Source organism: Rhipicephalus sanguineus, chromosome 5 (assembly GCF_013339695.2).
Source record: "Rhipicephalus sanguineus isolate Rsan-2018 chromosome 5, BIME_Rsan_1.4, whole genome shotgun sequence".
Taxonomy (NCBI): Eukaryota; Metazoa; Arthropoda; class Arachnida; order Ixodida; family Ixodidae; genus Rhipicephalus; species Rhipicephalus sanguineus.
Window position 1 is genome coordinate 80,270,542 of NC_051180.1, and position 27,711 is coordinate 80,298,252.

The following is a 27,711-nucleotide window of genomic DNA, read 5'->3' on the forward strand; positions in this document are numbered from 1 at the left end:
GCGATTGTTTTTTTATTATTGAAATAGAAAATAAATGAAGGAGCTGGTTTCACCACTGCTTAGTGAAGGCTACCCTTTTCCACATTGTTGTTAGGATAAAAAATAAGAAACAAAAATGATACACTCATACCTCGATATAACGAACATGGATATAACAAATTATCGGTTATAACGAAGTTGATTTCATGGCAGATGTGACTGTTATAATGAGGTTTGAGTGTGTGTGTGTGTCTCTCTCACACGCACACATACATACACACACACACACAGTCCTACAAGTTCAAAAAAAAAAATCACAGCATATCCACGGAGTGAATGATGATGAGTGGGCGAAGCTGCGGAGGTTCATCGGTAAACCGTGAATCTTCCGTGAATTCTGCCCAGTACATCATCACCGACGTGAGATCGGGCGCGTTTATACTGAAGGTTCGATGAGTTATGACGACTTGCAGCTCATTTTAATTTTACATGTACGCTGTGAATTTTCATTGTTTAGAAAACCATTGCTTTAGAAAACATCTGGCGTCTTTCGTTAAGCAGCTGGCGTCTTTTCGTTTTGCTTTAGAAACATCTGGCGTTCTTTCGTATTGCTTCTACAAAACATCTGGCGTCTTTCGTTGGTTTATTTCATCAATCAACGGCGTTTTGAACAAAATTTTTATTGTTTAATCACGCACAGGAGAAATCTCACCAGGCACTACCTTGGAGGTAAACAATGGCTGCTAATGGGAATGAGAGACAGAAGAAGTCGGCTTTTAGCTCACACTTACACTTCTACTTCTACTAACGTTTCCTACTGGAACATGCCAATGGCTGCTAATGGGGAATGAGAGACAGAAGAATTCGGCTTTTAGTTAACGCGCACGCTGCGAATTTTTTATTGTTCAACAACGCACAAGAAAAATCTCCCACCGGCACCACCTTGGAGGTCAAACCGTAAGACTGGTTACGCACTACGACTACGACTACGAGGGACGAACGGGTGCCGCCTTAAGGAGCTTCGCCCCTAAAACTCTAGTTGCAACATAGCACACATACCGTCGCGGTGCAGTCTTTCAATATAGTCCACTCAGTAGTAACAACCATCACAAATATTGGTGACTTCAAACAAACGTTGGAGCACTTTCATTGCTTTGCGGTTTATCCTAGACGGCCATGGACCGAGTATTTTCGCTAACGAAAAGGTTCACTCCAGCGTGTGGAGTTCCTGTTCAAGTTGCTGTCTATGTGTGTCTTGCTTGGGATAGTCGAGCAACGGAAAACGTACATCCTCGTCATCGTGGCCGCACGAACATGTTGACGATGATGCATGCTGAATCCGAAATAAGTGCTTTGTGTAAGCAGTTCCGAGTCTTAGGCAGTGAATGAGTGTGTCGATACATCTTGGGAGCTGGGGGTCTAATTGGCACTCAAGTTTAGGGTCACCGCCGTACAAGATCAATTCCTTTGTGCTGTCTGAGAACCAGGTGGGTAAGCATAATTCATGTTTTGCTCTTCGTAAAATTCAGTATATGTCGCATTGGGATATAGGAATGAGGCAGGTTTCTGTGCAATGATGAGCGGCTTTTGCCAACTCATCTGCCATTTCATTTCCTTTGATTTCGCAGTGACTGGCAACACACTGAAATGCCACGCGATGACCTGACTTTGTAGCTTCTGAAAGCTCTTTTAAGATCGCGTATACTGTACGTATACCTATTTTTCCTGAAATGGCATTTTCCACACACGCAAGAGCCACCAGGGAATCCATGATTACGACCCATTTTCTGGGCGTCATTGACAGTTTAATAAAGCTGATGGCTAGCAAAATGGCTACAAGCTCCGGTGTTGTTGAAGAGGAAACATGACCCGGCCGACATGCATATTCTTCATGTAACTCCGGCATGATAAATGCTGATGTCGCAGTCTCTTTGTTGACGGAGCCATCAGTGTACACGTGAGTGTAGCCTTGGTACCTGTCAAACAGGTGATGTGAGGCCAACTGCAGTGCGGCAACGGCTGGTACGTTACTGCACAGTTCTATTGACGTTTCAATAGTGTGTAGCTCTAGCAACCAGCGTGGGTAGTTTAACCCTTTGAGACACTATGTACACAACTGTGTACACCACTTGTATTCGCTCCTTGTATCGACTAGGGGCTACGGAACAGCCAGATACATTGAGGTTTGGATGAATTGAACCTCGTGCATAATAAATTTGTCCTCACTTCATTTTGCAGTGTGCTGTTGCGTACGATTACTTTTCTGAAGGTACTACCACGGTCGACGAGTCTTTTGACGTGCCGCTTCCCGCAAGCCACATATAAAGTGTAATTTTTCTTTGCACAAAATTGACGTAACCGAAAACGAATTCGCACTATATTTCTAGCCTGAGATTTGATTCTGTTTATGCAAAAACAATGCATGAATAGCTTCAGAATAAATAGATATTTAATTACCAACCAATTAGGAATGATTACTATAACATGCATAAATTAACATGTTACGACATTATTTTTGTTGCAATAGAACATTGAGTGCCTCGAAACAATGTCGCATAGATTTGGCGCATTTACAGACAGTTCTTCATAGGTGGCATCTGAAAGGGTTAAGTCCAGTGGCCAATGCGTCGACGCAGGAAGCCGCGAAATGTACTGTTGGTACACATGGTGTATTTGTGTTCCGGGGCGGTTCTCAATTTGTGATACGAGTGGATGTGAAGGGTGTTACGTGACTAGGCGGCGAAAGAGGTGCCAACAGGTTTCGAATCACATTAACGTTGGGCTCTCGTGCCTCTGCTAATGTCAGGGAACTTGTTGCCTGTGGAACCCCCAGACATACACACAGGCTTCGTGCTTGTAGCAACTGAAGTCGCTGTAGAGACGTCCGAGATATATTATGGAGAACTAATGCGGGAGTAAGCTATCATTTGTCGGATAAGAGCGCAATGGATGTGGAGTAGTGAGGCCGATGATCCGCCCCATTTCGTTCCCGCTTTGCGACGAACATTTATGGTGCTGTTAACTTGGTTTTCGAGGTCGTCTATATGTTGACTCCATCTGAGTTGGTGGTCTAAAGTAACACCAAGGAATCGATGCTTTCATGTGCTTTCGATTTTCTGGCTGTCCACAAAAGTTTCAAGTTTTTCGCTTTCTTTCTCGTGAACGGTAGAAATCTGCATGCCTCGCTCTTGAGGTAATAGCTTATTACATTTAGTCCTTGCTGAAACTGATGCTTGACGATTTCAAGAGATTTGCGAGACGTCCATATGCATATGTCGTCTGTGTACATTATATTCTCGTGTATGCATGCAACAGCAAGGAATGATAATAGACATCCAATTTTTGCGGAAACAGCATTTTGGGCTGCTGGTGATCATAATAAGAATCAGCCTTCAGTTTAGCTCTTATAGTAAATTACCCTGCTACAATATCAAAGTGTGACTTATACCCTAGCAGCACACTTGGCTAGCCAGAACTTATGCAAGAAAAAAAGAAAACCAGGGGTTGGGCGACGACACTTTTAAGTTCCCGTAACCAGCTCGCCCTGACGTTGGGAATTTTGACTGTGCGTGTTCTGGTCTACTGAGATCTTTAGAGGCAAAACATTGACCACATGGCATTGAGAGAGGACTGAACTTCAAAATCTTTTCACATTGACTTAACAGCCCTGGGGTTCTAGCTCAAAACTAGAAAAATGAAACATGGACCTTACTTCCTCTTGTAACAATATTCCTATCAGCACGATAGTAATCAAAATAAACTTACTCGTGCAAATACTTTTAACAGTGTACACTAATTTGGTGTCCCTACCGAGTAACGCCTAAGGAGTGCAGCAGAGCTGAACCTGATTTAACTGAAGTTCATTTGACACGCGAATACCTGTTGCATTTGATAATTATTACAGGCTTGTATCACCAAGAAACATTTCATTTACCTCAGTACATCTATGTTCGCTGCATCAAGGATAGACTGTGAATGCGTATGGTTGACTATTTTTTTACACTCGCTAAAAAAGTGCCTCGCATGAACTTGTCAAGCTTCCGTGGGGAAAAAAAAATCTGCAAGCCTTCATCGCATACCTCTGGTGTAACTTACGGAGAAATACTAATTGTTTACCTAGTTTCCTTCGAGCATGGTGTAATTGATACAGGAAAATTTGAGGGGACTCTTGAGCTTCGCCTTCAAGAGTAGAATGCGATGGTGCAATTGGGTCCCGTTCGCATCGCCTTCTCAGTCACTAGCGTGTCTTCGCTTCAGCCGTGTTGCAAGGAAAGAAACGTCTCTGCGCATCCTAGAACTATCCTAGAACGCCCTAGAATGCCTACTGCAAGTACAGTTCTATCCTAGAATGCCTACTGCAAGTACAGTTGCGAATTGCCCACTATGCCATTCTTCCTTTTACCAATTAGCAAAGCACCCGCTATGCGTTGTTGATGCTGTTGTTGATGATGATTAATTATGCCTGAGCGCTTTGTCATGGGTAGAACTCTAAACCACCCACTCGTTGCGCAACTGATGTTTTTACGCCTAGTGAAATTCTACGTTTCTGCCATGCAGCATTACATGTGTTAATGACATTCCTCGCAATACTTCGAAAAAAGCAGAAGTTCGGGGGAAGATGTAAGCTTGAAGGTATAAAAAACTCGTCAACACTGAGTGTCGCTGGAGTCGACATTTCAATGTCGAAGCGCCTGCTTCAGCAACACACCGTGTTGACAAATTTTTCGTACCTCGCACCTCCCCATGTAGTGTTCGTACCTCCCCCATATAGTTTGTTCTTTTTTCGAAGAAATTTTGAGCACAGGCATGGCTCTGCGGTAGAACATCTGCTTGCCACGCAGAAGGCCTGGGTTCAGTTCCCACTCGAACTATAAATTTTTTTATTTGCATCTATTTCGATATTTTGCTCATGCACAACGCTGATTTTTCGCTCACAACCAGCGACGCCGACACCGGAATTTCTGCAGAACGAGCTCTTTAACACTGTCGTCTTAATACTAATTGCTATTCTACAAATAATGTACCTCATTAGAAGCATTTGACAGATAGCTAGGTGTTGGAAGCGATATCTTTGAAAAGGAATGCTGGCCATCGGAAACAAGTACTCGAGTTTCGAGTGACACTCATTCCTCTATTTAACTTGCGTCCTACTCAGTCAGAATGGTTCTTACTTCTAATGGTGTTTCGTTAACAGAACTTTCTTCTGTTCTACTTTTAGTTTTTGCAGGCATGCGACTAATTTGTCAACAGTCGTTCTTCCAGATTTCCTATGCGGCATTCACTATTCAACTGACCTTTTAAAGGGACACTAAAGTGAAACATTGAATCGGTTTATATTTATAAATTGTACTATGAGAACTCTAATGCCATCAATTTCACCATCATAGGTTTATTAATAGAAGAGAAAATGAAGATCAAAGTGTCATATTTAAATTTTGCACTGAAATCTCCGCGTGTGACGTCACGAATTTTAAATTGTATTTTTCGTATGTTGCGGACATTGGCACAACAAAATTTTCTGAAACTTGGTAAGTTAAGTCTTTCCCTCGCAGAGGACAATGTACTTCATTTTTACTGATTAGAAACTGCGTACAATCTAGTAGATGCTGTCAAAAGCTGTGACGTCACAGTGTTTGGTGCGGGAACTGCAAGGTGGCATCGCCACCCGCAATTTTTTCTTTTTTTGTGTTTTCTTGCTTACCAAGCATCTTTTCGTGGCAAGCGTGGGGACTTCGGAACTGTGAAAGAGTAATTTACTAGTGTGAGAGAAATCGTTTGTCACTTTAGTGTCCCTAAACCCTTTGCAGTCCAGAACCTTTACCCACCTTCTGTTTGTTCCGGTCCGAAACTAAAGAAAGCAAAGCTAAAATAAGTTTACTTACTCTTTTAGAGGTGGCACATAATGCAGTGAGAAAACGCACGCATGAATTACCACAAAAGAACTTGAGCAGTGCCCGACCACAGATCGCTGCGGCCGTGTTGCGTTGTTGGGCCCCTCCCAACAATGGACCACAAAGGGTTAATGATTGGCAGATATAAACAAAATTCCTCTGTTAATAAATTTCACAGACTACTTGCACCCGCGATTTGTGTTCTCAGATGGACTGTTTCTGCTAGCCACCGGTTCAAACTTCATTTCAATGTCTAATTCCTGCAGACACTGGTCGCGACAGCCTGGCTATGCCCAGCAATCAGATGAGAGGCGTGGTGTCATCAGCACGCAACACATTTGTATTAAGCCTAAAAATTAATGTCTACATCAGTGCCACCACACAAGACAACTCGTGGCTTAAATGCCAGTTTGTTAATGTGCACTAACATATTACTAGGTCCCACAGTCTGCCAAGCTTTTTCACAGCATCTGTATGTGTTATGCGTGTTCTTTTTTTTTTTTTTTTTTTGCACATCGTTGAACACCTTGACGTAGCTTCAACAAGCAAAAGACCTTACCACAGAACTGTCATGAAATGTTTTCAATTTCCTCCTTGACGCTACAAGAGGAATGTTGCAGTAATTATCCAAAGTTGGCTTTTTTTTCCTCTTTGTTACTTCTAAGCTTATGTGAGACCAAGGTATGGTGCCGTAAGTGGCAGTAAAAGATGACAGCTCTTCAGAAATCAAACATCTGTGGAGTCATAAAAATGGGAATTTTTTTCAAAAGGCTCACTTCTTCGTTAGAAACAGCCAAACGAATCCAACAAACAATTAGGCCAGGGAAAGCATTGGGGACTTTAGTCATTACCTTTAATTGCAGTGTAGTAATTGCAACATAAATTGAAATGAATTAAAGTGGACGAAAAATCACCCAATCACGACAGAAGCGCCTTTCATCGTAGCTCAATTGGTAGAGCATCGGGCGTGTAATTCGAGGGTTGTGGGTTTGTATCCCACTGACGGAAAGGATGATTTTCTGCCCACTTTAATTCATTTCAGTCTATGTCACAAAGACAAAAATTATTGTCCCGTATGCTTTACCTAGCCTAATTGTCGGATTTATCCATGGAATCGTGCAATTTTAAGCTTTTGGCCCGAACACACGTACGCGTTGCAGCGCGTCAGTGCGTGACTTTTTGACGCGGCGCCACGCCCTCTCCCTATGGGGAGAGGGCGCAGCGTTTGGCTGTTTCTAACGTGTCTCCCTATGGGGAGAGAGGGCGCGCCCTTCCTCTCCATAGGGAGAGAGCGCGGTGCCGCGTCAAAAAGTCACGCGTTGACACGCTGCAATGCGTACGTGTGTTCGGGCCTTTACAAGTCTCTTCAAACTGCTAGGCACATTTATAAAAGTACTGGTGCAGGACCACGTGACTGAAAGCCATGCATATATGTCAGACACTCATGGGGATGGACAAAACACAGAATGGAAAAGATCTTTATACAAGGCAGCAGCAGCACCCTGGAAAGGTCAAAGTCTCGATGCAATGGAATGGTGCACATCTCGGCAGCTGACGAGCGCGTGGGACTCAGCGCTTTCCTTTGGCACCCTTGCCTCCTTTGCCTCCCTTTTTGGAGGCATTGGCACTGCCCTGTGCTTGCTGGTCGGCACCACCCTGCCGCTGAGTTCGAGTCTTCAATCTTGGAATCATGTCACAGATGTGGTGCATGAGTGCTTTGCCTGCATGGGAGAGCAAATACTACAGGTTAGGGCAGGCCAGCAGAACACAGCATCGTGTTAACCCCTTCAGGTGCAAATTGTGATTGAATGTCTGCACATGTGTCAAATTTGCACAACATAATTCTAATGCACTCGATATTACATTCTGAGAAAAAAATTAGGTGATATGTTGTTTTGAGCGAGTTGTAGTAAATAATCGCAATTAGCATGTAAATAAATATTTAATTATTCTGCAGTCAGTCATGTTCCATTCTTACATAAGAAGAATCAAATTGTAGGCTCAAAACGTACGCACAAAATTTGTTGTTGGTTAAATTCATTTAGAGCAGGGGTCAACAACCTGTGTGTGGCCCACGGGACAGTATTATGCGGACACCGGCATGACATCAGAACCGCAGCCCCCTTCCCTTGTCACTTCCTATCTGAAGGCCAGCATGCCAGTTAGGACCTCAAATGGGGTTAGGCAGGAACAAAGAAAGATCGCTTCCAGTTGGCATTGTCCCCCATCTTCACGCTTAGCCAGAATTGAGCTAAAGGTTAGCCAAAAAGTTAGTCAGTTTTGTACATTATTGTCAATTCGGGGAATATTTTCTCTTTTCCTGCAAAGCCACAACCATCCCCTTCCCTTTCCGATTTGCCGTCCGCCCTCGTGTCAACTTTATGCAACTCAGCCCACCGCCTCGAAAGGTTGCCAACCCCTGATTTTGAGCAAAGAAAAAACTGCTTTTGACATTGGTCTTGTAACACAGCATGTCGACCAAGCCGTCAAACATCGTAGTGCCTTCACCAAAGCGGTCAGCTCAAGTCATACGCAGCACAAGGACACAGTGGTTATGCAGAAGGTTAAATTCATCCTAGGCGCAATATATCTTGCTCTGTTTTGGCCACTAGTCCAAAGAATCGGCAAAAACAAGTTCAGTCCACATTGCACCTCAAGGGGTTAAGTGCTAAAGAAAAAGAATGCTAAGCTTTAACGTGGCAAAAACCACAATATGATGAGTCTTGTCTTAGTGGCTGATGCCAGGTTAATTACGACCACCAGGTATTCTTCAATGTGTACCAAAATCTAACCACACTAACGTTTTTTCATCACATTGCCCTGAACATGCGGCCACAGTGGCCTGGAATCCGCCTCTTTCATTTTCTTGTGCTGCCCTCTGCCATTTTGGTAAGGGCCGGAACAACCTGTATTGCTAGAAGCAAAGCCTCCGAGATGGAGAGACGTTTCACAACTTTTCCGCTAGGGTAGAGCGCATGCGCTGGGGCGTCGTGAAAAAGGTGGCGGATTGAACCCACACTCTCAAGTTTGGCAGCGCAATCCAAAGCCAACACCGCAGCTAGAACCAAGTAGTGCCATGGCACTTGTTAACGCAATTATTATTCTTTGCCAACTTACAAAATTAGAATCTGTCTTTCTGTATACCTATCTAGCCTCTTCACAGTGAACCAAGTTGTATGCTAGCTTGAACCACTTGACAGTATCTGCTCGTGGTTGTGATGCCATTTGATCACTCCATTTTCGTTGTACAACCTTAGTGATCCCACTTACACCGTGTCATGATCACTCCCGTAAAACTGAAGTGGAGTTCCTAAAGAGGCATCTAGGTCTTAAGACATGAGCATTTCTCATTCTCAGTACTAACTGGGATATAAACCATAGCCTCATGCTCAGCAGAACACCATAACCACTCGGTGGTTGCAGCAAGTTGCGTTCTAGATCAAGTTCGACAAAACAGGGCTCAACTTTTCACAGTGAATGCAATTATATACTGTGAGGAAGAACACTGGCACGCGCTGAAGCCACAGCAATATGGACACTGCAGGCACATTTTTGCCATTGCTGTCGATATCACTGTGAAATATCGCGCGGGCGTGCATGCGTGTAAAAGTCACAAAAAAAAAATAATCCTCAAGAAAATTTGTCTGAGGCAAGCAACCGCGGAATCAAACCACCGACACTCATGACAAGACCCCTTGCACGATTCAGCCACGAGTGCATACATGCTCCTCTGTGCAAGCAGTGAGCCATTAATAGACATCCTCCTTTGCAATTGGCAATGCGTGCATGTGTGAGCTACTTCAGCTGCGTCAGTGTCACAGAAGCTTGTTCGGTAACTGCCCGCGAGATGGCGCAAGGGGTTAAGGCATGGCATAACGAGGCATCGTGGGCTCTATCTTCAAAGCACTCTGCAAAGCAACGAGTACAAAATGTCATCGTGACGAAGGCTGACAACTTCATCTATGATGTGTTCTCCCTGCTCAGTTCACGTTCAAGTGAGTACCAGCATGAGTGTTGGCACTCGCTTGTTGGAGAACCAGCAATGTCGGAATGTTGCATCTGTTGTGGTGAGGCGCAGTAGTTCTGCTGTAAGTTCTCGTACACAGGCCAGCAGCATTCCATGGCATTGAATATGATACACTGACATCATCCTATAGCCACCATGTTAGACCACCACAACGATAGGACACTGTGTGCTTAAGTCATGGGCAAGCCATCTTATGCTTTACTGAATAAAATGATCTGCCCACAGGAGCCGCTTGTCATCACCACCATTCTGCACGCAGCTTGTGGTCATCGAGTCTCTCTCTTCATATGGGTCTGGCTACGTCGCAGCACATCTGCTTACTTAGCAAGCTCATGTTTACTAAAATTCATATTGCTCCTAAAGCTGCTAGCATTACTTCGTTTCATATTCCAATTTGTTTGTGTCACATTCACTGCCTTGTCCTTGCGGTCAAACTGCGATAGTTTTAAAGCATTCCAATGTGTTCTGCCATTGAGAGGATGATAGTAAGACAACAGCATGCTAAAAGCGTGGTTTTCAAGTTTGTACTATGCACTGTTACAGCGAAATGCCACAGTATAATAATAATTGTTGGGGTTTAACGTCCCAAAATCACGATTTGATTATGAGAGACGCCGTAGTGGAGGACTCCGGAAATTTTGAACATCTGGTGTTCTTTAACGTGCACCTAAATCTAAGTACACGGGCATCGAAAATGCGGCCGTCGCGGCCTGGATTAGATTCGACACGTGCGTGTGTGTACAGCATGTCACCCGCAGCTGTCAGCTGTCTGTGTCGTGAGGGCGATATATGACACATGAAGAGTGCATATGATCAAATGTAGCTGCAAACTCACGTGTCGGATATTGAGGGTTGCACGGTGTGCTGTCATCATTCTTCAACTGGACCCGAATGCGACCTCGGTACAAAAGACTGTCCTTGTTTTGTTCCCGCGGGTACAACTTATTCTGAAATGGGTGCAAATCAGAGCAAAGTGAACACATTTTGCTTGCAATAACTGCAGCACAGGCCAGCAAAAGAGCCTTTCATTACATAAACATGATGCAACTCCTGTACACAAAAATACAACCGCATGCCATCTTGTGTTGTTTAGGAAACAACATTTTCATACCTCAACTCCTACTTTGAAGCCGGTTGCGTCTAGAACATCCCGAATCTCCTGGTAGGTTGGGTTTTCCACACACTGTTACAAGGAAATAAATGCAAACACAAGATTTTAAAGTATGCAAGATTTCTTAAAGAAGCACAAAGAACAATGGAAATACAGAAATGACAACAGAGATAAGCTCAGCGTTGTACTAGTGCATTAACATGGGCCCGCCATACGGCAGGTTTTTCTTAGCATTACCATACAAGAATAGCTAACTAAGATGTCGAAAGAAAACTTTGCATAGCTTTTTAGGTTCCTGCTAATGGATATTTCACTGAGGAAAAGACACTCAATTTTACAAACTGCAGCGGCTCAGTGACTATTGCAGCTGCTAAACATGAGGTCGCGGGTTCGGTATCCGACAGGGGCGGAATGCCAGAGAATGCAGTGAGCTCTACACATGTTAAATATACCCAGGCGCTCAAAGTTCATCCCAAGGCCTTCACTACAGCGTGTACCATAGTCAAAGCATTGGAACGTTGAGCCCCATGATTCAATGCGGACATCACTATTGGTATGAGTGGAAAACATAACGCTATGCCGCTCAGGACAAGTTAGCAAAATGAAAATAAATACCAGCAAGAAAAAAAAGCATGTCGTTTGCGTCGAGTTTAAAAAAAAAAAAAGTCGTGTTCGGTCTCAGTCAACCTCACCTGCGATTTTGGTAGCCGCCGGCCTTCAGCAAGAGTCTTTTTACTGTTTATGTATGCTGGGTATATACATACCCACCTGGTAAAAAAAAAAAAAAACGTAGAAATGTAGTGACACGAAAATGAGCCGTCTTCAGTACAGCCAATCTGCCTTTGACGTCTGCCTTGTTTTCTCCATCAACAAGTTCTATGCGAAGTGGTGCATATCTTTCAACGTGATGTAGTTCGTTTGATGTAACTGTTCCGGTTGCATTTGTCAACGGAAGAGAAACCACAATATGCGACAGCAGGAAAGTGAAACACCGGCACTAACCGATACCTCACTACCACGCTCGCACAAGGACGGAGTACGCTTGCCGAACAAGGTGTAAGAACACGAATGAAAAGCAAGGTTGTCAAAGACAACAGATGTTACCAAACTACCTTCATTGTATGCGACGTAACCACTGAAAAATTGCTTTAGAAGAGATGAAACGGAGCACTTAAAGCATGCGCTCGCATATGCGATCTCTTGATGACCCATACGATCAACGGTTTACGAGTACACCTATATAGTCTGATAGGAAATTTAACAAATCTGAATAACAATAGCGTTCAACTATGCAAGTCAAGGCAGTTTTAACGCGTTACCTCTCACGGTCAGAATGCTGTTTTGAAGCTAGATAGGCGGCTGCCATGTTGGCTCTGCAACAACTGCTGGCGCCCTCTCATGTCAAAATTTTGTTTCTGACAGTTGCCAGCGTCGGTAAAGTTTATCGCTTCTTTTAGCGCATTGAGCGCTCGCACGATCAGTGACGCAGCTCTGCACAAACATTCCGAACTTCAAATAGAAATCGCATAGTATTACTACCCAATTCGCATTCTATTAGTGAGTTACTCATTCATAGTTGTCATATATTTGTTTCTGTCGAACTTTATGCAGTGAATACGGAAAGCCGATGGAAGAATAGTTCCTGCAGTAGTGGCCCCTCTCCGAATGATTCTTCTGCATAAATGCTACCGGTTTACTGGTAAACTAACCGCACATTATTATTTTCAATGAAATCAATCAGGCATACGTCGTTGATGATGAGTCACGGTTGGTAAACGTAAGAATAGTTTCGAATATAGCGCATGGAGGAAGTCAATCATTATGTGTGCCACGGCCGCTGGATCAAAGTGCACAAGGGCACAAGTGTGTAACTAACACTGACTACAGATTGATTTGGGCGTAGCAATGCCAGGATGTTTTGACTGTTTAAAATGATTCTAGTGAGCGTTCTTCCCTGAGGAACAGAAATTTGACAGCTGCTTTCTACACATAGTTTTCATTGACGTCACCGTGGTCGCCATGTTGGAGGAGGAGGAGGAGGAAACTTTATTGTACTAGCTGGTTGAGATGCTGAATGCGCGGAGAAAGAAACGGTGACATTAGATTAGTGCCGGTGGCCCCATCGCGTTCCTTTGTATTCCCCCTTGGCGCGGCTGGCGAACAGAAGAAAGCGGGGAGAGCACAAAAGAACGCGGGATAAAAAGTCACGGTGGCCGCAATGTTGAGGTACCCAGTGCAGAGAACCTGTCTGTGACGTCACGTGAAAACCGGTCTTCGGACTTGTCCCCTCTTTTTGGGAGTAATAATGGATTCACCACCACCCTGGCACCCCGTACGCACTTCCTGGACAAAAATTCTGGTGCGGACCCTGACATTCGCGGGGGAGTAAGCTTTATAGTTGCATCCTTATAGCTTGTGAGTTTTCGTCTTATCGATCACTTATCAACAGTGTGCCACCTTACCGCCGACCGATTAAGAGGACCGGAATGACTCAGGCCCATTCTCTCCTCTCCCCCCCCCCCCTCACTTTCCTGCTTCCATAGCCCCTGAGAGTCTGGACAACACCCCCTAGACTAGCTGGTCTGGCTAGTTCAACAGAAACAGCACGTGTGGTAACATTTTGTCAATGTCGCGTAACCAGACGCTATCACATTTAATTTGTGTCTAACTTGCAAGCTTCTTAGTTGACCTATCTAATTATTTGTGAATGTCATTCACCAATGAATTATCCTAAATATTTAAGCCATTTTCTTGTACATATTATGTACATTAATATTGTTACGGGGAACATATTTCAGACGAATTACATTTGGCACTTCTCCGTGTTTCGGAAGGATTAGGTTTCGCTGCTCAAACACCCATATTAGCTGGTTTAACGCTGTACGCTGCAACGTGACACGCATCTCTCGACATGTTTTTCTCCTGTTAACAAAGCCGTTTTAATGAGCGCACATTCGGGTGTGTAGTGAGTGCTGCCCGCGCTGCAGTAAATAGCATATGAAAAGGGGAATAATAATAAAACATGGTTAGCTCAGGACATACGCGTGTTTCTCCATGGCTAAGGCTGGAGAGCTGTAGTCCAGGAGAGGTGCTAGTCTAGAGTTCGTTCAACGTACTGGCGAAAAATGTTTGTTGTCGATAATGATGATGTGGCTGGTACAGCACGAAGATAATTGAAAAGAAAACTAGATTATCGAGCTGTACCTACCACATCAGCTAGAATGAATCACTTATCTGTTGTTGCTGCTGTTGTAGTTTATGTTTAACTGCAAAGCTTTCGCACTGAGAAACCCTTATGGCTTCCCTTGCTATTGTCTTGCGGATTTATTTATTTATTTATTTATTTATTTATTTATTTATTTATTTATTTATTTATTTATTTAGGCTAAAGCCTTAGATGCCTCATCGAAAGCGAAAATTGACCGTCGACACCAACACGAGTGATGCGAAAAATCATCACGTGATGACGTCACCATATGACGTGATGATGACGTCACAAGTCGCCAAAATTTGGGACGTCATCACATGATCGTCACTTGGTCAAAGGTGGTCCGATCTCTGAGGCAGTGCAAAACCATATGAGGTACAGAAAGCTTGCTATGCCTCCGATACTGCAGGCAGTTCAAAACCACGTTAGGTGCAGAAAGCTTTCTGAGGTGGGCGGGGGGAGGATCGACACATCTAATGAGAAGAAAAAAATTCTGCAGATCCCACTCATTCTGGGAGTCGATGTCATGCGAAGCAGTAGGCGAGTAGTGGCTTGTACCGATTTTTTTTTTTTCATTGCTTTCAGTCAAGCGTTGCGAGTTGGACCGACTTCTTTGTGCATTTTTAGTAGTTATAGCATGGGCAGTCCCGTAGCAAGGAATTTTTTTCGGGGCGATGGCTAGGGGAGTTCCGAGCCCCCCCGAAAAAATTTCTGGCTACGCCCCTGTTGGCTACGACGGTCTAAGCTTATCCTATGGTCCGACATGAAGTCGCTACTCACCTTAGCGCACAGATGACAGTTTTATCAAAATGAATATCACGCTACGGTGCGATGATCTATATATTATACACATCATAAGAAGCGGTTTTTGCCGCATTCCTCCGGATTGAGCGATGACTGAGCATAGCTTGGAGAGTCATGGGAGTTAATATGTAATGCTTACTTCATTGTTACAAATGCCGATAGCGAACACTGCAACCACAATTGACGTTGCCGCGCTATGGCGCCATTATAGGGTCTTTTTCATAATGCAGTTTCAAGCACTGGCGTAGCTCTGTGGATAAATACTTGACTGCCACGCAGAATGCGTGGGTTAGATTGTGGCTCTAACCGTGATTTTCAATCTTTCCGTCCCTCTGATATTTCTCTCATCGAGAACGCGGCCGAAGCCTGTCCCGCACTTTCTGCGACACAAGCTCCATAACGCGATCGCGTAAAGAGTTTTGAAACACTTTTATCGCCGTTCCTGGGTTGATACAAACTGTGAATCACCTGTGGCCAGTGCTGGGCAGTATCGAAGATACATGTATCTTAGATACTATCTTAGATACTCTATGGGTATCTTGTATCTGTATCGCGATACGTCCCGCAAAACGAGTATCTGTATCTGTATTTCCGATACATTCAAAATTGTATCGAGTATCTTAAGCTACAAGATACTTCTATAGAAACACCACCGAGCGAAACAATAAACCTCGGCTGAACTCCGCTTGTGAAGGTGATACTGCTACCACTAAGCCACCAGAATAAAACTAGGCGACAGTGACATTCTTTTATTTTTCCGCCAGAATGCTTCAGCGAGCACACGCTATTAGGTCTACGCGTCCCCATTGGTGGAGCAGAGCCACGTGATGGCACTCGGGCCATCTCGACAAAAACTAGCGCGCGAAAGTCTATGCCCATCCGGCCTCTTGTTTTCTCAATGTTTACTTTCTCTTTAGTTGTGTCAGTGTTATGACATTTGTTCGTAGCCATGGTATTGTGTTGCGTACTCCAATGCGTGCGGCGTCTTCCGCTCAGATTCTGATGCCGCTATAATGTCGTTATCGAACTTTTCTTGCGTTGTGCTTCGTTTGCAGTCTCAAGAAGGCAAGAATGCTTTGCGTCTCGCTGTTTTCACACGTCAGCGATTAGCGATATCTCGTGGATGTAAGCTTAACTTACAGACGACGAGATTCATTTATATACAAATGAGATAATAGCAACCGTTGCACACCCGTTACCGATGCTAGATGGAGTAGAACGAGCATTTACGTAAAAGTAAATATTTTGGCGTACTGTATCTTTGTTCTTCCTGCTGAAATATTCAAGAAGTTATTTTAATGATAATTTGATTGTTAGCACAAGTGCTCTCTTTGCTGTCCTCCGTTTGCATTACCTGGGCTTCTGCGTAGTCTTTGCCCGCCTGTTTACTGTAATATGTCTTTTGTAACCTGTTCCTAAATTCCTTCTCTGCTTTATTTTTATTTTTTAACTGTCTGCGTCATTGCTACTGTTCACATATATAAATTCAATGTGCGTTTACTCTTATGTAAAGCCGATTGTGAGGGCAAAGGTAGAATAATCTGAGCGTGCCTAGAGTATACCATAACAAAAGTTCTGCTTACGATTTAGTAAAATAGCGAAATTGAGTTTGCATTATAATAAACGAAATTATAAAAAAATCAAAAGATGTTATGAAGGCGAAGAAACATAATACTAAGTACTCCGTTTTTCTCATGAGCGCCCCCACGAGCCGTTTCATGATATTTTCCATGGGCACTGAGTTTTCTCTTGTCTCGCCTTAAGATCTAAGTTGGGTACATCATGCTCCGGATATTGCTATCGCGTTCAACACTTAAAGGCGAAGCTTAAGCGTCCCCCAATTTTTTGTCATACCTATAAAAGGTGCCGCCTCTATCGTGTTTATACAGGGTTCTTCACGTAACTGGAACCTAATGTTTACAAAGAAGTGGTTAACCTCAACTCAATAGAACCAACGACATGGTTTATCGTCATGGGGCAAACTATGTCGTCTTTTTATATATCGCTTAATTTGTTAATTCACTAAGGGGAATTGTGCAACATGTGTAATATTCGCTTTAGGGCCAACTGCGTTTCGTTACTTTGTATCTAAAACGAACAATCCAACTTTTTGTGGAAACGTACAAGGGGGATGGAAAGAAACGCGAACAGTGCGGCATCTACATTCGCCACTGTTTCGCATTTCTTTTCAAACGATTGTAGCCTGGATGGTAATAAAAGCCAATAGAGTCTTCCATTATACAAACGAGAACCATTCTAGCATTTTTTTATTGTCACCAAGGTCGCAGCATGAGGAAAACAGAGCGCAGCGCTCTTCACATTTCTTTCCATCCCCACTGTACATGCTACGTAGTGGCTTTTTCCGGCGTCTAAAGAAAGCCGGAGAAATATTACCACGTTACTGTCTTCGTGCGCTACTCTACATGCAGCGCTCTCAAACGTGCACTGAGCGCAACGACCAGCGAGTGGACCTCGGCAAAATGAGCGGCCGCTGCTCTAAGCATGGGCTCCACAGTGCGTCCGCATTTCTGACTGCCGCACACGGAAAGTAAACGCCATCGTCCCATAGATGCGATAGGCTCACGGTTCGCGCACCGGTTGTTTGGGTGGAAGCACGTTTGAGAGTTCAGCCGTACGGTAGCGCATGAGCGCAGTAGCGTGGTGTGATTTCATTCAACACGCAGCATGTACGTCGCCAAAAAAGATTTATCGGTGGTTTTTAAATGCGCTCTATTACGTGACGAAGCGCACTTGGCCTTAAAGGGAATATTGAAAATGTTGCATAATTGCCCTTAGTTCATTAACGAATGAAGCGCAATGTAAAAATACTACAACGAGCCCCACTTGACGGTAGACCATATGCCGTCGGTTTCATTCAGTCGCGGTTAACCACTTCTTTTTTAAATATTTGGTTCTGCTTACATGAAACGTGTATACTTATTCACTTTGATTGTTTAATACGGAACGGCCCTGCTATTTCGCTTATATTCGTTTTCCTTGTTTAGGTCACCGTAATTTCTTTTTTTTTTACTTTTAGAAATCAGCAGGTAGCGGAGCTAGAAGTGGCAATAGTGTGAATAGCAGTGATATCCTGCGACGCTTTGTGTCGGTATACTATACGTCTGAGACGTTTCTGGGTGGCACAACTCCTCTCGGAGAATAAATGGTACAAGACTGCACATTAGTGAATATGTTGCTAACGAACGCTTTACGTCAGCTGATAAGTATAATATGAAAACCCATTGCAGTTTTATGTCCTCAATGAATTTTGAGCGCTGACTCCGTAGTTATCATCTTCAAACGATCCATCACAAGAAATATCGCTGCCAGCGTTGCTGCTCTAGGACTGTCGGGTGAAGCGGTATTGCGAAAACGGTAATACGCTTACGGACAAGGTAAGACTGAACAGCGGCAATCGCGACATCGTGCGGATGCTTCTTAATGGTGTTCTGGCAAATAGATGGCAACTCGCTAGCTGATCGCCAAGTAGAGCATCGACACCCATCAATAAAAAAAATGTCAACCAAAAGCACTGGCAGCGCAGCGTATAAAGAACTGTCATGTTAACCCTTTTGACCCTGGCGTCGTCAATTGACGATACCACACAAAATTTTCCTCGAAAACAAAACGAAAACAGCTAATTCTTGCGGAGCTATTTCTTCAACGATCCCCACTGTGATCAACACCACAATTGCAGCATTTTTCCAGAATTGGGAGCCGCAAAGAAAAAGAAGCTTGACCGAAGTCATGGGTGACGCCTACGCGGGTAAACTGCGGCGGGTAAGCGCCGTTTTTGGGATGAAGTCCTGAAGTTGTTTCGAAGACTTCCACACTTCCAAACATGGCGTTGGTTCAGGTTTTGTTTACTCTTGTCAGTAGCACGAATTAAAAGGCAATTTTTCTCATTTCATGGCCACTGAGTCCTAATGACCTAATATGAGGTCATGTCTGTAAATCCATAAATACATACAGCACTGGCTCAATTTTTTGTTTGTGGTCTTCTGACGTCTCAACTATTAGGAAAACAAGTGCTAAAAGTCTCCGGTAAAAATAAAAATTCCAGGGCTGAAAGGGTTAAACAGCCAAAGAAAACTGAATAACTTGTTTCAGAATGAAGCTAGTATACTTTCAGCAAGAAGGATTAAGCTTTCGAGATACAAACAGGCATTTCAATAAAATAATACAGAGTTGGTCGCATTAAGAAATTTTCCAGTAAATACTTTTGTAAATAGGTCTTTGCTGCTTCCTTATATCGATCTATAATACCAAATTTGCAAATGTATCGAAGTATCTTAAGATACAATTTGGAAGTATCGTATCGGATACAATTATTGCGCTAGTATCTTGTATCTGTATCTCAAATACTTCTCGCCCGAGTATCTTGTATCGTATCGCGATACAATTTCAAAGTATCTTTGCCCAGCCCTGCCTGTGGCTCATGCCCGCATTCCATGGGCCGTGGTATACGGGTATGTGCTACACGTGACTGAAGGAAAGGGTGTCGTGACGTACGCGACAAGCATCCCACGCCATTGATGTAATGACCTGTTCATCGTGTTCGTCGCACACTAATTCCCTCCCGTGCAAATTTTGGTATGTGCCAAGCTAAGGAGACGACTACGAGAGCGCCCAGACGTAGGCGGCTCGATAGATATATACGTATACATAGACACGTTCAAAGTGCCTGCAGTTCGCTAAGAAATGCTTCGCATTTAAAAGAAGATGGCTTTCGCCTTCGAGCCGTCTTAGGCGAATGAATAAGGGACCCTGTGAGCTCTTATTTATTTATTTATTTATTTATTTATTTATTTATTTATTTATTTATTTATTTATTTATTTATTTATTTATTTATTTATTTATTCTTTTCAGAGCGTTGTAGCGATCAGTCTCAGATTTTTTATTATTATTATTTTTTTTCCCGGCGCGGCGCCCCGCAGTGTAGAAAATCGTTCTCATGGAGTCTAAAAGCGACGCCTTTCGGAAGCCTCGCTTTCCTGGCCTCTTTCTTTGTTCCATCGAAACATTCCAGCCCGCCAGCGTTAACGTTCCATTCGTGCTGCCTGCACACTGTACTCAGTTTCCGAGGCAAGAAAAACGGCGAGACGCTACACGCTCAAGATACAATCAAGAAAGAAAGAAAAGAAATTGCCGAAACCTGGAGGTCCTCGCCTTTCTTCTTCGTCCGAAACGTGACGCTGCCGCATGGCGCCGGATGAACAATCGGCGGCGGCGGCGGCGGCGGCGGCGAAAGAATGCGTCTGCGGCGAGCGTCCCGTCGGTGATTACGGTTATTTGTAGCAGGACAATGCTCGACGGTGCAGCTTCATTACGACTACCATGCAGCGCGGCGAGGGACCGCGGTGATGTCTCTCTCCCTTTATCTCTTCGTGCGCCTGGGATGTAGGTGTAGCCCCGCCTATGCAAAAGGCGTTGGAATCTATAGCCGTGCACTGCCACCATTGCAGAACATCGCGGATGTGGATTATCTCGCGGACAGCTTCGGAGTGGACATCTATCTATCTATCTATCTATCTATCTATCTATCTATCTATCTATCTATCTATCTATCTATCTATCTATCTATCTATCTATCTATCTATCTATCTATCTATCTATCTATCTATCTATCTATCTATCTATCTATCTATCTATCTATCTATCTATCTATATATCTATCTATCTATCTATCTAATCTTCCCCAGTGGAAGAAGAACAAAACTTTGTCAGGGAAAGGGGAACACGCCGCAATATTTAGGCAGGGGTGCGCCTGTGTTACCCGCGCATGCCTGCAGAGATGTACTATATACATGTTATGCATGCATTGCAGCATGCACAGTTGACGCGTGGCTTGCGCAGTTACGACTACGACGACGATGATTGTGGCACTGGTGGTAGGCTATCCAAAGTCATTGATAGTGGGCTCTCTGTAACTCGAAGATTTGTTTTCGAAGAAAGGTTCTTACGCTGTAGAGATGGTTCGTAAGAGCAGACGCCAACCATTCATGATGTCGAGCGTGTTGTTCGCGAAGGCAGTCGACCAATAATCGCGAACCACACTTGCGAGCGGAAGGCTGGGTGTGGTGTGTGCGAGGAATGTTGGCGAAGTGTGGTCTTGTGCGTGTGTACGTGTGCAACAAATGAAAGAAGGGAATCTTGAGGGCTCGTTTCTTTGTTTGATTCAACCTTGGTGAAAACCAACAGATAATGAAACCAAGGAGGGCATAGGGGACGTTAATTGTGCTGCTTTAGGTGTATTGTCGTGATTGTGACATAGATGCGAAGAAAATAAAGTGGACGAAAAGACAACTTGCCGGCGGCATGGACCGAACCTTCAACCTTTGGATTACGCGCCCGATGCACTTATTAATTATGCTACGGCGCCGGCTTCATTATCTGTTGGTTTTCGTTAAGGTTGTAGGTCTGCAACAGTTGCGCAATGGCAGTGAAAAGAGCGCAAGTATGTCGCTCAACTGAAAAAGGCTCGCGCATTATCTTGAAGTTCATTTGTTGTCTTGAATAATCCTGTACTTGCGTATTCCCCTGAACATATCTTGCTTATGTGCTTCCTTTGCCTGCCTCTTCCTTTATTTATTTTCCTGCGCAGTCGCAGGCCAGTGTTCAGCCACAAAAGGAGCGGCGTGTGATCTGCATTCTTCTCAGACCGCATGAGCAGCAAAGAAAACGGTGCTCTACGCAGCTGCCGCAGTGCTGTGTATCATCCCATATACTGAAAGAGCTCCGTATATAGTATTCCAGCGTGACACTGCTCCGGTCTTGTTTCGTTTCGTCTTTGTTTACGACGACGGCATGCACGTGCCGTGGGCGGGACATCTGTCACTTCGAAGATGTATGCGTCGAGTGCTCCTTGTTGACGTGTCTAGTTTTACACGCATACGTAATGATAAAAGGCTGCGGAGTGAGCGTGAGGTCTGTTGGCGGAAATCATAACTAGCAGGCCCTCTTAACGATCTGTGAGTCAATAATTTCTGGGGCTTTACGGGCTAAAACCACGATATACGATCATGAGGCACGTCGCAGTGGAGTGCTCCGGAAATTTCGATCACCTACTGGGGTTCTTTAACGGGCACCTAAATGCAAGTGCACGGGCCTCTATAGCATGTCGCCTCCATCGAAATGCGACCGCCGCGGCCGGGATCGAACTCACGACCTTCGTGTCAGCGGTCGGATGCCATAACCACTGTGCCACATAGTATTCCAGCGTGACACTGCTCCGGTCTTGTTTCGTTTCGTCTTTGTTTACGACGACGGCATGCACGTGCCGTGGGCGGGACATCTGTCACTTCGAAGATGTATGCGTCGAGTGCTCCTTGTTGACGTGTCTAGTTTTACACGCATACGTAATGATAAAAGGCTGCGGAGTGAGCGTGAGGTCTGTTGGCGGAAATCATAACTAGCAGGCCCTCTTAACGATCTGTGAGTCAATAATTTCTGGGGCTTTACGGGCTAAAACCACGATATACGATCATGAGGCACGTCGCAGTGGAGTGCTCCGGAAATTTCGATCACCTACTGGGGTTCTTTAACGGGCACCTAAATGCAAGTGCACGGGCCTCTATAGCATGTCGCCTCCATCGAAATGCGACCGCCGCGGCCGGGATCGAACTCACGACCTTCGTGTCAGCGGTCGGATGCCATAACCACTGTGCCACCGTGGCGGCTATGAGTCAATGCTTTGGAGTATATACGTATGTACAGTACGGTCCGCTGTTAAAGGGAACACTCCAATCAGCACCTTTCATTTTGCTGGCCCTCTAACAGCAAGCGGAGAGGGAAACATCGTTCGTGCACTGCACTAGTCTGTCATGAAGAGGCAAAACTATCAACCACCAGTAGTCTTACGCAAATCTAAGCCACTATGTTTTTTCAAGAGAGCGAAATCCAAACATGCCCTGCACGCAAGTGTTCCCTTTAACAATGGACTTGTCTGTACATTCCGCGGATAGGTTCAGTCGCTGTTTCCCGCTCGGCTGCGCGGTCAGCTCTTCTCCATCTCGCTCTCCCTTGCTCACGATCATGGACTTGGCCGATGTAGAGCACGGACTTGTTCATCGCTCGCCATATATATATATATATCTTTTTTAAAGTAGCACGTTTAATATCTTTTGGACGTCACTCTTTCCGGAGTGACGTGTGAGGCGCGACTCTCCAAAAGAAAGGTAATGCGTCACTTTAAAGAGAGCTATATAAAAACATTTTTTTTCTTTTTTTTTAACTGCTTCAACGCAGAGAGAGAGAGCAACACTTGATCGCACGGGTCGCACGATCTAGTGTTTCGAGGAGGACCGCAAAACAGGCAGCTATGGGATCTCGTCTCGCTCCCTGTCGAATTTGAAGTCATGAATAAATAGTAGCGCTTTCTGTGCGTAAGGAAAGCGACGGGAGAATGGAAGTCGTTGCCACTTGCCGGTAATACGATGACTGCAAGGCTCAGAATTATAAGCAAAGAAAATTCAGTGGCGATTTTGAAATAAATGTCATATGAATTCATGAGCGTTGCATTTGATTACAACAAATTACCCTCGAGTATCAACACTAAATAAGAGTTATCTAACGTTAGCCAGCGATGCTATTATGCCAGCAAATACGGTAGGTTTGAAAAAGCAGGCTTCACTGAGGGACACTAAGTGAAGCAATAAATTAGTTTAGGCTGATAATGTATACTCTGAAAATTCTAGCGTCGTTAATTTTACCGTCTTAGGTTTATTAATAGATGAGAAAGTCAATGTCAGAAGTTTAACTTTTAAATTTGCCGGCGATATCTCCTATGGTGATGTAGTTTCTCTCATAAAATGTGTTTAGACAGTCTATAGACTGTTTAAACACATTTTTGTAAGGGTTGGTCACATTGGCTCAACGAAATTCCACTGAATCTTGGTATGTTGTCTCTGGCTCCCTCAGAAAACAAAGTACTTCCTTTTTACCGATTAGGAACTACGTAGGCCCTAGTAAACGTCGTCAATATCTACGACGTCACGGTAACTGGTCCGGGAACTCGAAGCCCGGGTCGCCGCTTGCATTTTCTCGCTTACCAAGCGTCTCCTCGCAGCAAGTGTAGTGTTTTTTGTTTTGTTTTTATCGTGAAAGAGTAGTTTACCAATATCAGAAAGACCGTTTTTCTCTTTTAGTGTCCCTTTCCGACAAACTCGCACACTTATTTTTCCTTTCCTTTTAAAATTTTTCCTTCTCATAATCGTAATGCATTAAAGAGAGAGAGAGCGAGAGGAACGAGTGAACGTGTCCTTTCTCGTCACCCCTGCAGCGTTCTACTTTTCCAGCTTCTTCCCCCGTCCTTGGACAATGAACGCGAACTGGGCGACACGTTGGCGCCGCGGGTTTTGTGCCGAGATCCACCCCATCGCGGTCGTGTCGCATATGTCCGGGAACTCGCGTGCGTTGTTCGCTCAAAGTGATAAGCCGATGGCGTGATGGGGAGGAGGCATCCACCCAGCACCTGGCGACGACGACGCGATGGCGGCTTCTCCCGCGGGAGAGTCTGAATGGCCTCGCCGTGACACGGCTGCCGGAGCGAGGCCGTTGAATGTGCATGGGCACGGACAGAGGGGCGCCAGCGCTTCCTGGATTTTCGCAACGACCGGCCTCACGCACCACCTGTCCTGATGTCTCCACGTCGGCCTTTCTTTCGTCAGTAGCGTTTTGTCCGGACGCATATCTATCTATCTATCTATCTATCTATCTATCTATCTATCTATCTATCTATCTATCTATCTATCTATCTATCTATCTATCTATCTATCTATCTATCTATCTATCTATCTATCTATCTATCTATCTATCTATCTATCTATCTATCTATCTATCTATCTATCAGTAGCGTACGCGTGGGTACTCGATGAGTGATTCAGTGGTTCCGCAGTTGCCAAGTAGCTTTTCTGACAGTCGATGGCAGTCGTGAAAACATATGCCAGCCATAAGCTGACACATGTTGCCAGCTGTACTCATCGATGCAGAACACATGTGTTCAGTCAGTATGACTTGAATTCAGTCAGTATACTCAAAGCGAACCTTCCCCTCAAAAGGGTCCTTAACCACCCACCGGGCTTGAAGAGAAAACACATCCTGCGGGAAGCAGACACTGCTATGAACAGCTCAGCCAAATCTTGCAGTCGTGCGCAGCATGTAGTGTTTAGAAAGCGGAGCGCGAAGTTGCCATTTTCTCAGACGCCCTCTTTTCATACAGTGGCATGTGATCACTCTCTTCGGAGCTGCCGGCGCGCGCTGTTTAACGTCCAACAAGAGATATCATGCTATTGGTCAATAGTCGACATAAATTAAGAGCGGCGCGTCTGGATCCTATGCGCTTCTTCTCACCCCATTCACTCCCCCACTACCCACCCATACACATACTTAAAGGGGCCATAATACCCCATTTTCGAGCATAACCTGTGTTATGTGGTTTAATCCTTGCGCTTTCACAAACAAGCTGGCGAAATTTTAGCGCATATGGTCGAGCCCTTAATTTACAATTGAATGTTGTGTTAAACATGCGAGCGGCCTGATAATCCGCCAACACTGGCGCAATCGCGAGCCGTGACGTAAAACCAGGATGTCGGAACGAAATGTTTTTCGTTTCAAAAAGAAAACGTTCCGTAACGGTTCGTAACGGTTTTTTTTTTCTTTGTATAAAAAAAGAAAGTATGAAAAAGGTGAGGCAATCGTTAAAAAAAACATTGGATTTGTGATGTAGTTGCTTGCCCTCCTTTTAAGAAAGTGGGACAAGGGTAAAACACGTTCTTCAGAGGTGCGGAAGTAACTGTACCACGTATTCCTACCAACTAGCGCAAACCAGTATTCATTTCAAAGTCATAGTAGTTATTTTCTCACAAGACAAATACGAATTTTTTTGCTTGGCTTAATTCTTTGTGTCAAGGGAGTGAGCACGATCTCAGAAGCAGCACGATCATTGAGTGTACTCTCTGATGTGCGAGACCGCTGTTCTGATAAAAAGATCGCCAGGCCTGCGTGAAACACGCAGCAAGTCACAGCAAATGCTAGAAGAGCGGACTTTGTAGAGCCCGTTGTTATCTCTTGGGGCAACTAATACAAGTAAACATGCAACGTACCACCTACGTCATAAATCGTCGCAATTTTAGGGGCGAAGCTCCTTAAGGCGGCACCCGTTCGTCCCTCGTAGTCGTAGTCGTAGTGCGTAACCAGTCTTACGCTTTGGCCTCCAAGGTGGTGCCGGTGGGAGATTTCTCCTGTGCGTTGTTGAACAATAAAAAATTCGCAGCGGTAGCTAAAAGCCGACTTCTTCTGTCTCTCATTCCCATTAGCAGCCATTCTTTACCTCCAAGGTAGTGCCTGGTGAGATTTCTCCTGTGCGTGATTAAACAATAAAAATTTTGTTCAAAACGCCGTTGATTGATGAAATAAACCAACGAAAGACGCCAGATGTTTTGTAAACGCAAAACGGAAGAACGCCAGATGTTTCGAAAGCAAAACGAAAAGACGCCAGCGGCTTAACGAAAGACGCCAGATGTTTTCTAAAGCAATGGTTTTCTAAACAATGAAAATTCACAGCGTACATGTAAAATTAAAGTGAGCTGCAAGTCGTCATAACTCATCGAACCTTTAGTATAAACGCGCCCGATCTCACGTCGGTGATGATGTACTGGGCAGAATTCACGGAAGATTCACGGTTTACCGATGAACTTCCGCAGCTTCGCCCACTCATCATCATTCACTCCGTGGATATGCTGTGATTTTTTTCTGAAGTAGCGAAGTTCCCACTATGCCATTTTTCTTCATTCTTCGGAGAACCGCGGTACCCGCTACACATCTGTAAGGCATTATCTGCACTTTGTGCTGTGGCTGATGATGATGAAGAATTATGGCTGAGCACTTTGCAGTGGGTGGGAAGGAGTGTTGCGGAATGGGCGCCTCCATTCCATTCCAATTCCATTCCGGGGAATCAGAACTTGCCGCAATTCCATTCCTTTCAATTCCTCGGAATGAAAAAAACTTAGCCCATTGGCACTCAGGGAATGGCCTGGCAGTCCGATTCCATTCCTGTAATTCCTCAACGTAGGAAAGGCATTTTAATAATTTTATCGGGTTAAGAATGAACGCCCCCTAAAGCTGATGTCATCAAATGCATTAAGAACTGCAAAAGTACGCAAAACACGTTGCCAAGGTCGAGGAATAGTAGCTTGGTGACATATGTGGTGCAGTACAACCACCCTACTAATTCCCATAGGGGCAGTTCTCCCGCTACCGATAGTATTTGCGTGGTCGACATGTTTGAACGAATGGTGGTGTTTCAATATTGTTTAAGCTTAAATCTGTTAATGCTAAAATGACGACATAGCGTATTTTTATGTTGACAAAAGCGCCTTTGCATCGAATACGGAACACTGGGCCGCACTGCCCGTCAGCACTCACGCTTGTCAAGCGCGCCTCGCAAGCATGGATGGGGTGAGGAGAACTTTCTGTGTTCGCCTGTGCGCAGGTATGCGATGTCTTCCTTGTCGCAAAGGTTATCTACGTGTGTCAGGTACTAAACTGCTCGTGAGATAGAGATCAGGCTGTGCATAGAGTATTCGCCACTTTCGGGTGGGGGTATCAACGGGAACCAACGCGCAGGGGTAATTTGTTTCTCCCTTCGGTATCTGCTGGGATAAGGCATTTGATTGTACACTAACTTATGCC

At 44.5% G+C, this 27,711-nt stretch overlaps 1 protein-coding gene across 1 annotated transcript; it reads right to left on the reverse strand.

The window, feature by feature from the left end:
• Nucleotides 1-7,352: 7,352 nt before the first annotated feature.
• Nucleotides 7,353-12,435, reverse strand: LOC119393834 (signal recognition particle 19 kDa protein). Its single transcript, XM_037661015.2, has 5 exons — nt 12,328-12,435; nt 11,701-11,776; nt 11,009-11,080; nt 10,733-10,844; nt 7,353-7,591 (listed from the first exon to the last, which is right to left on the reverse strand). Exons 1-5 carry the CDS (start codon nt 12,372-12,374, stop codon nt 7,440-7,442), a joined length of 459 nt encoding a protein of 152 aa, XP_037516943.1. The 5' UTR covers nt 12,375-12,435; the 3' UTR covers nt 7,353-7,439.
• Between the last annotated feature and the right edge of the window lie 15,276 nt (nt 12,436-27,711).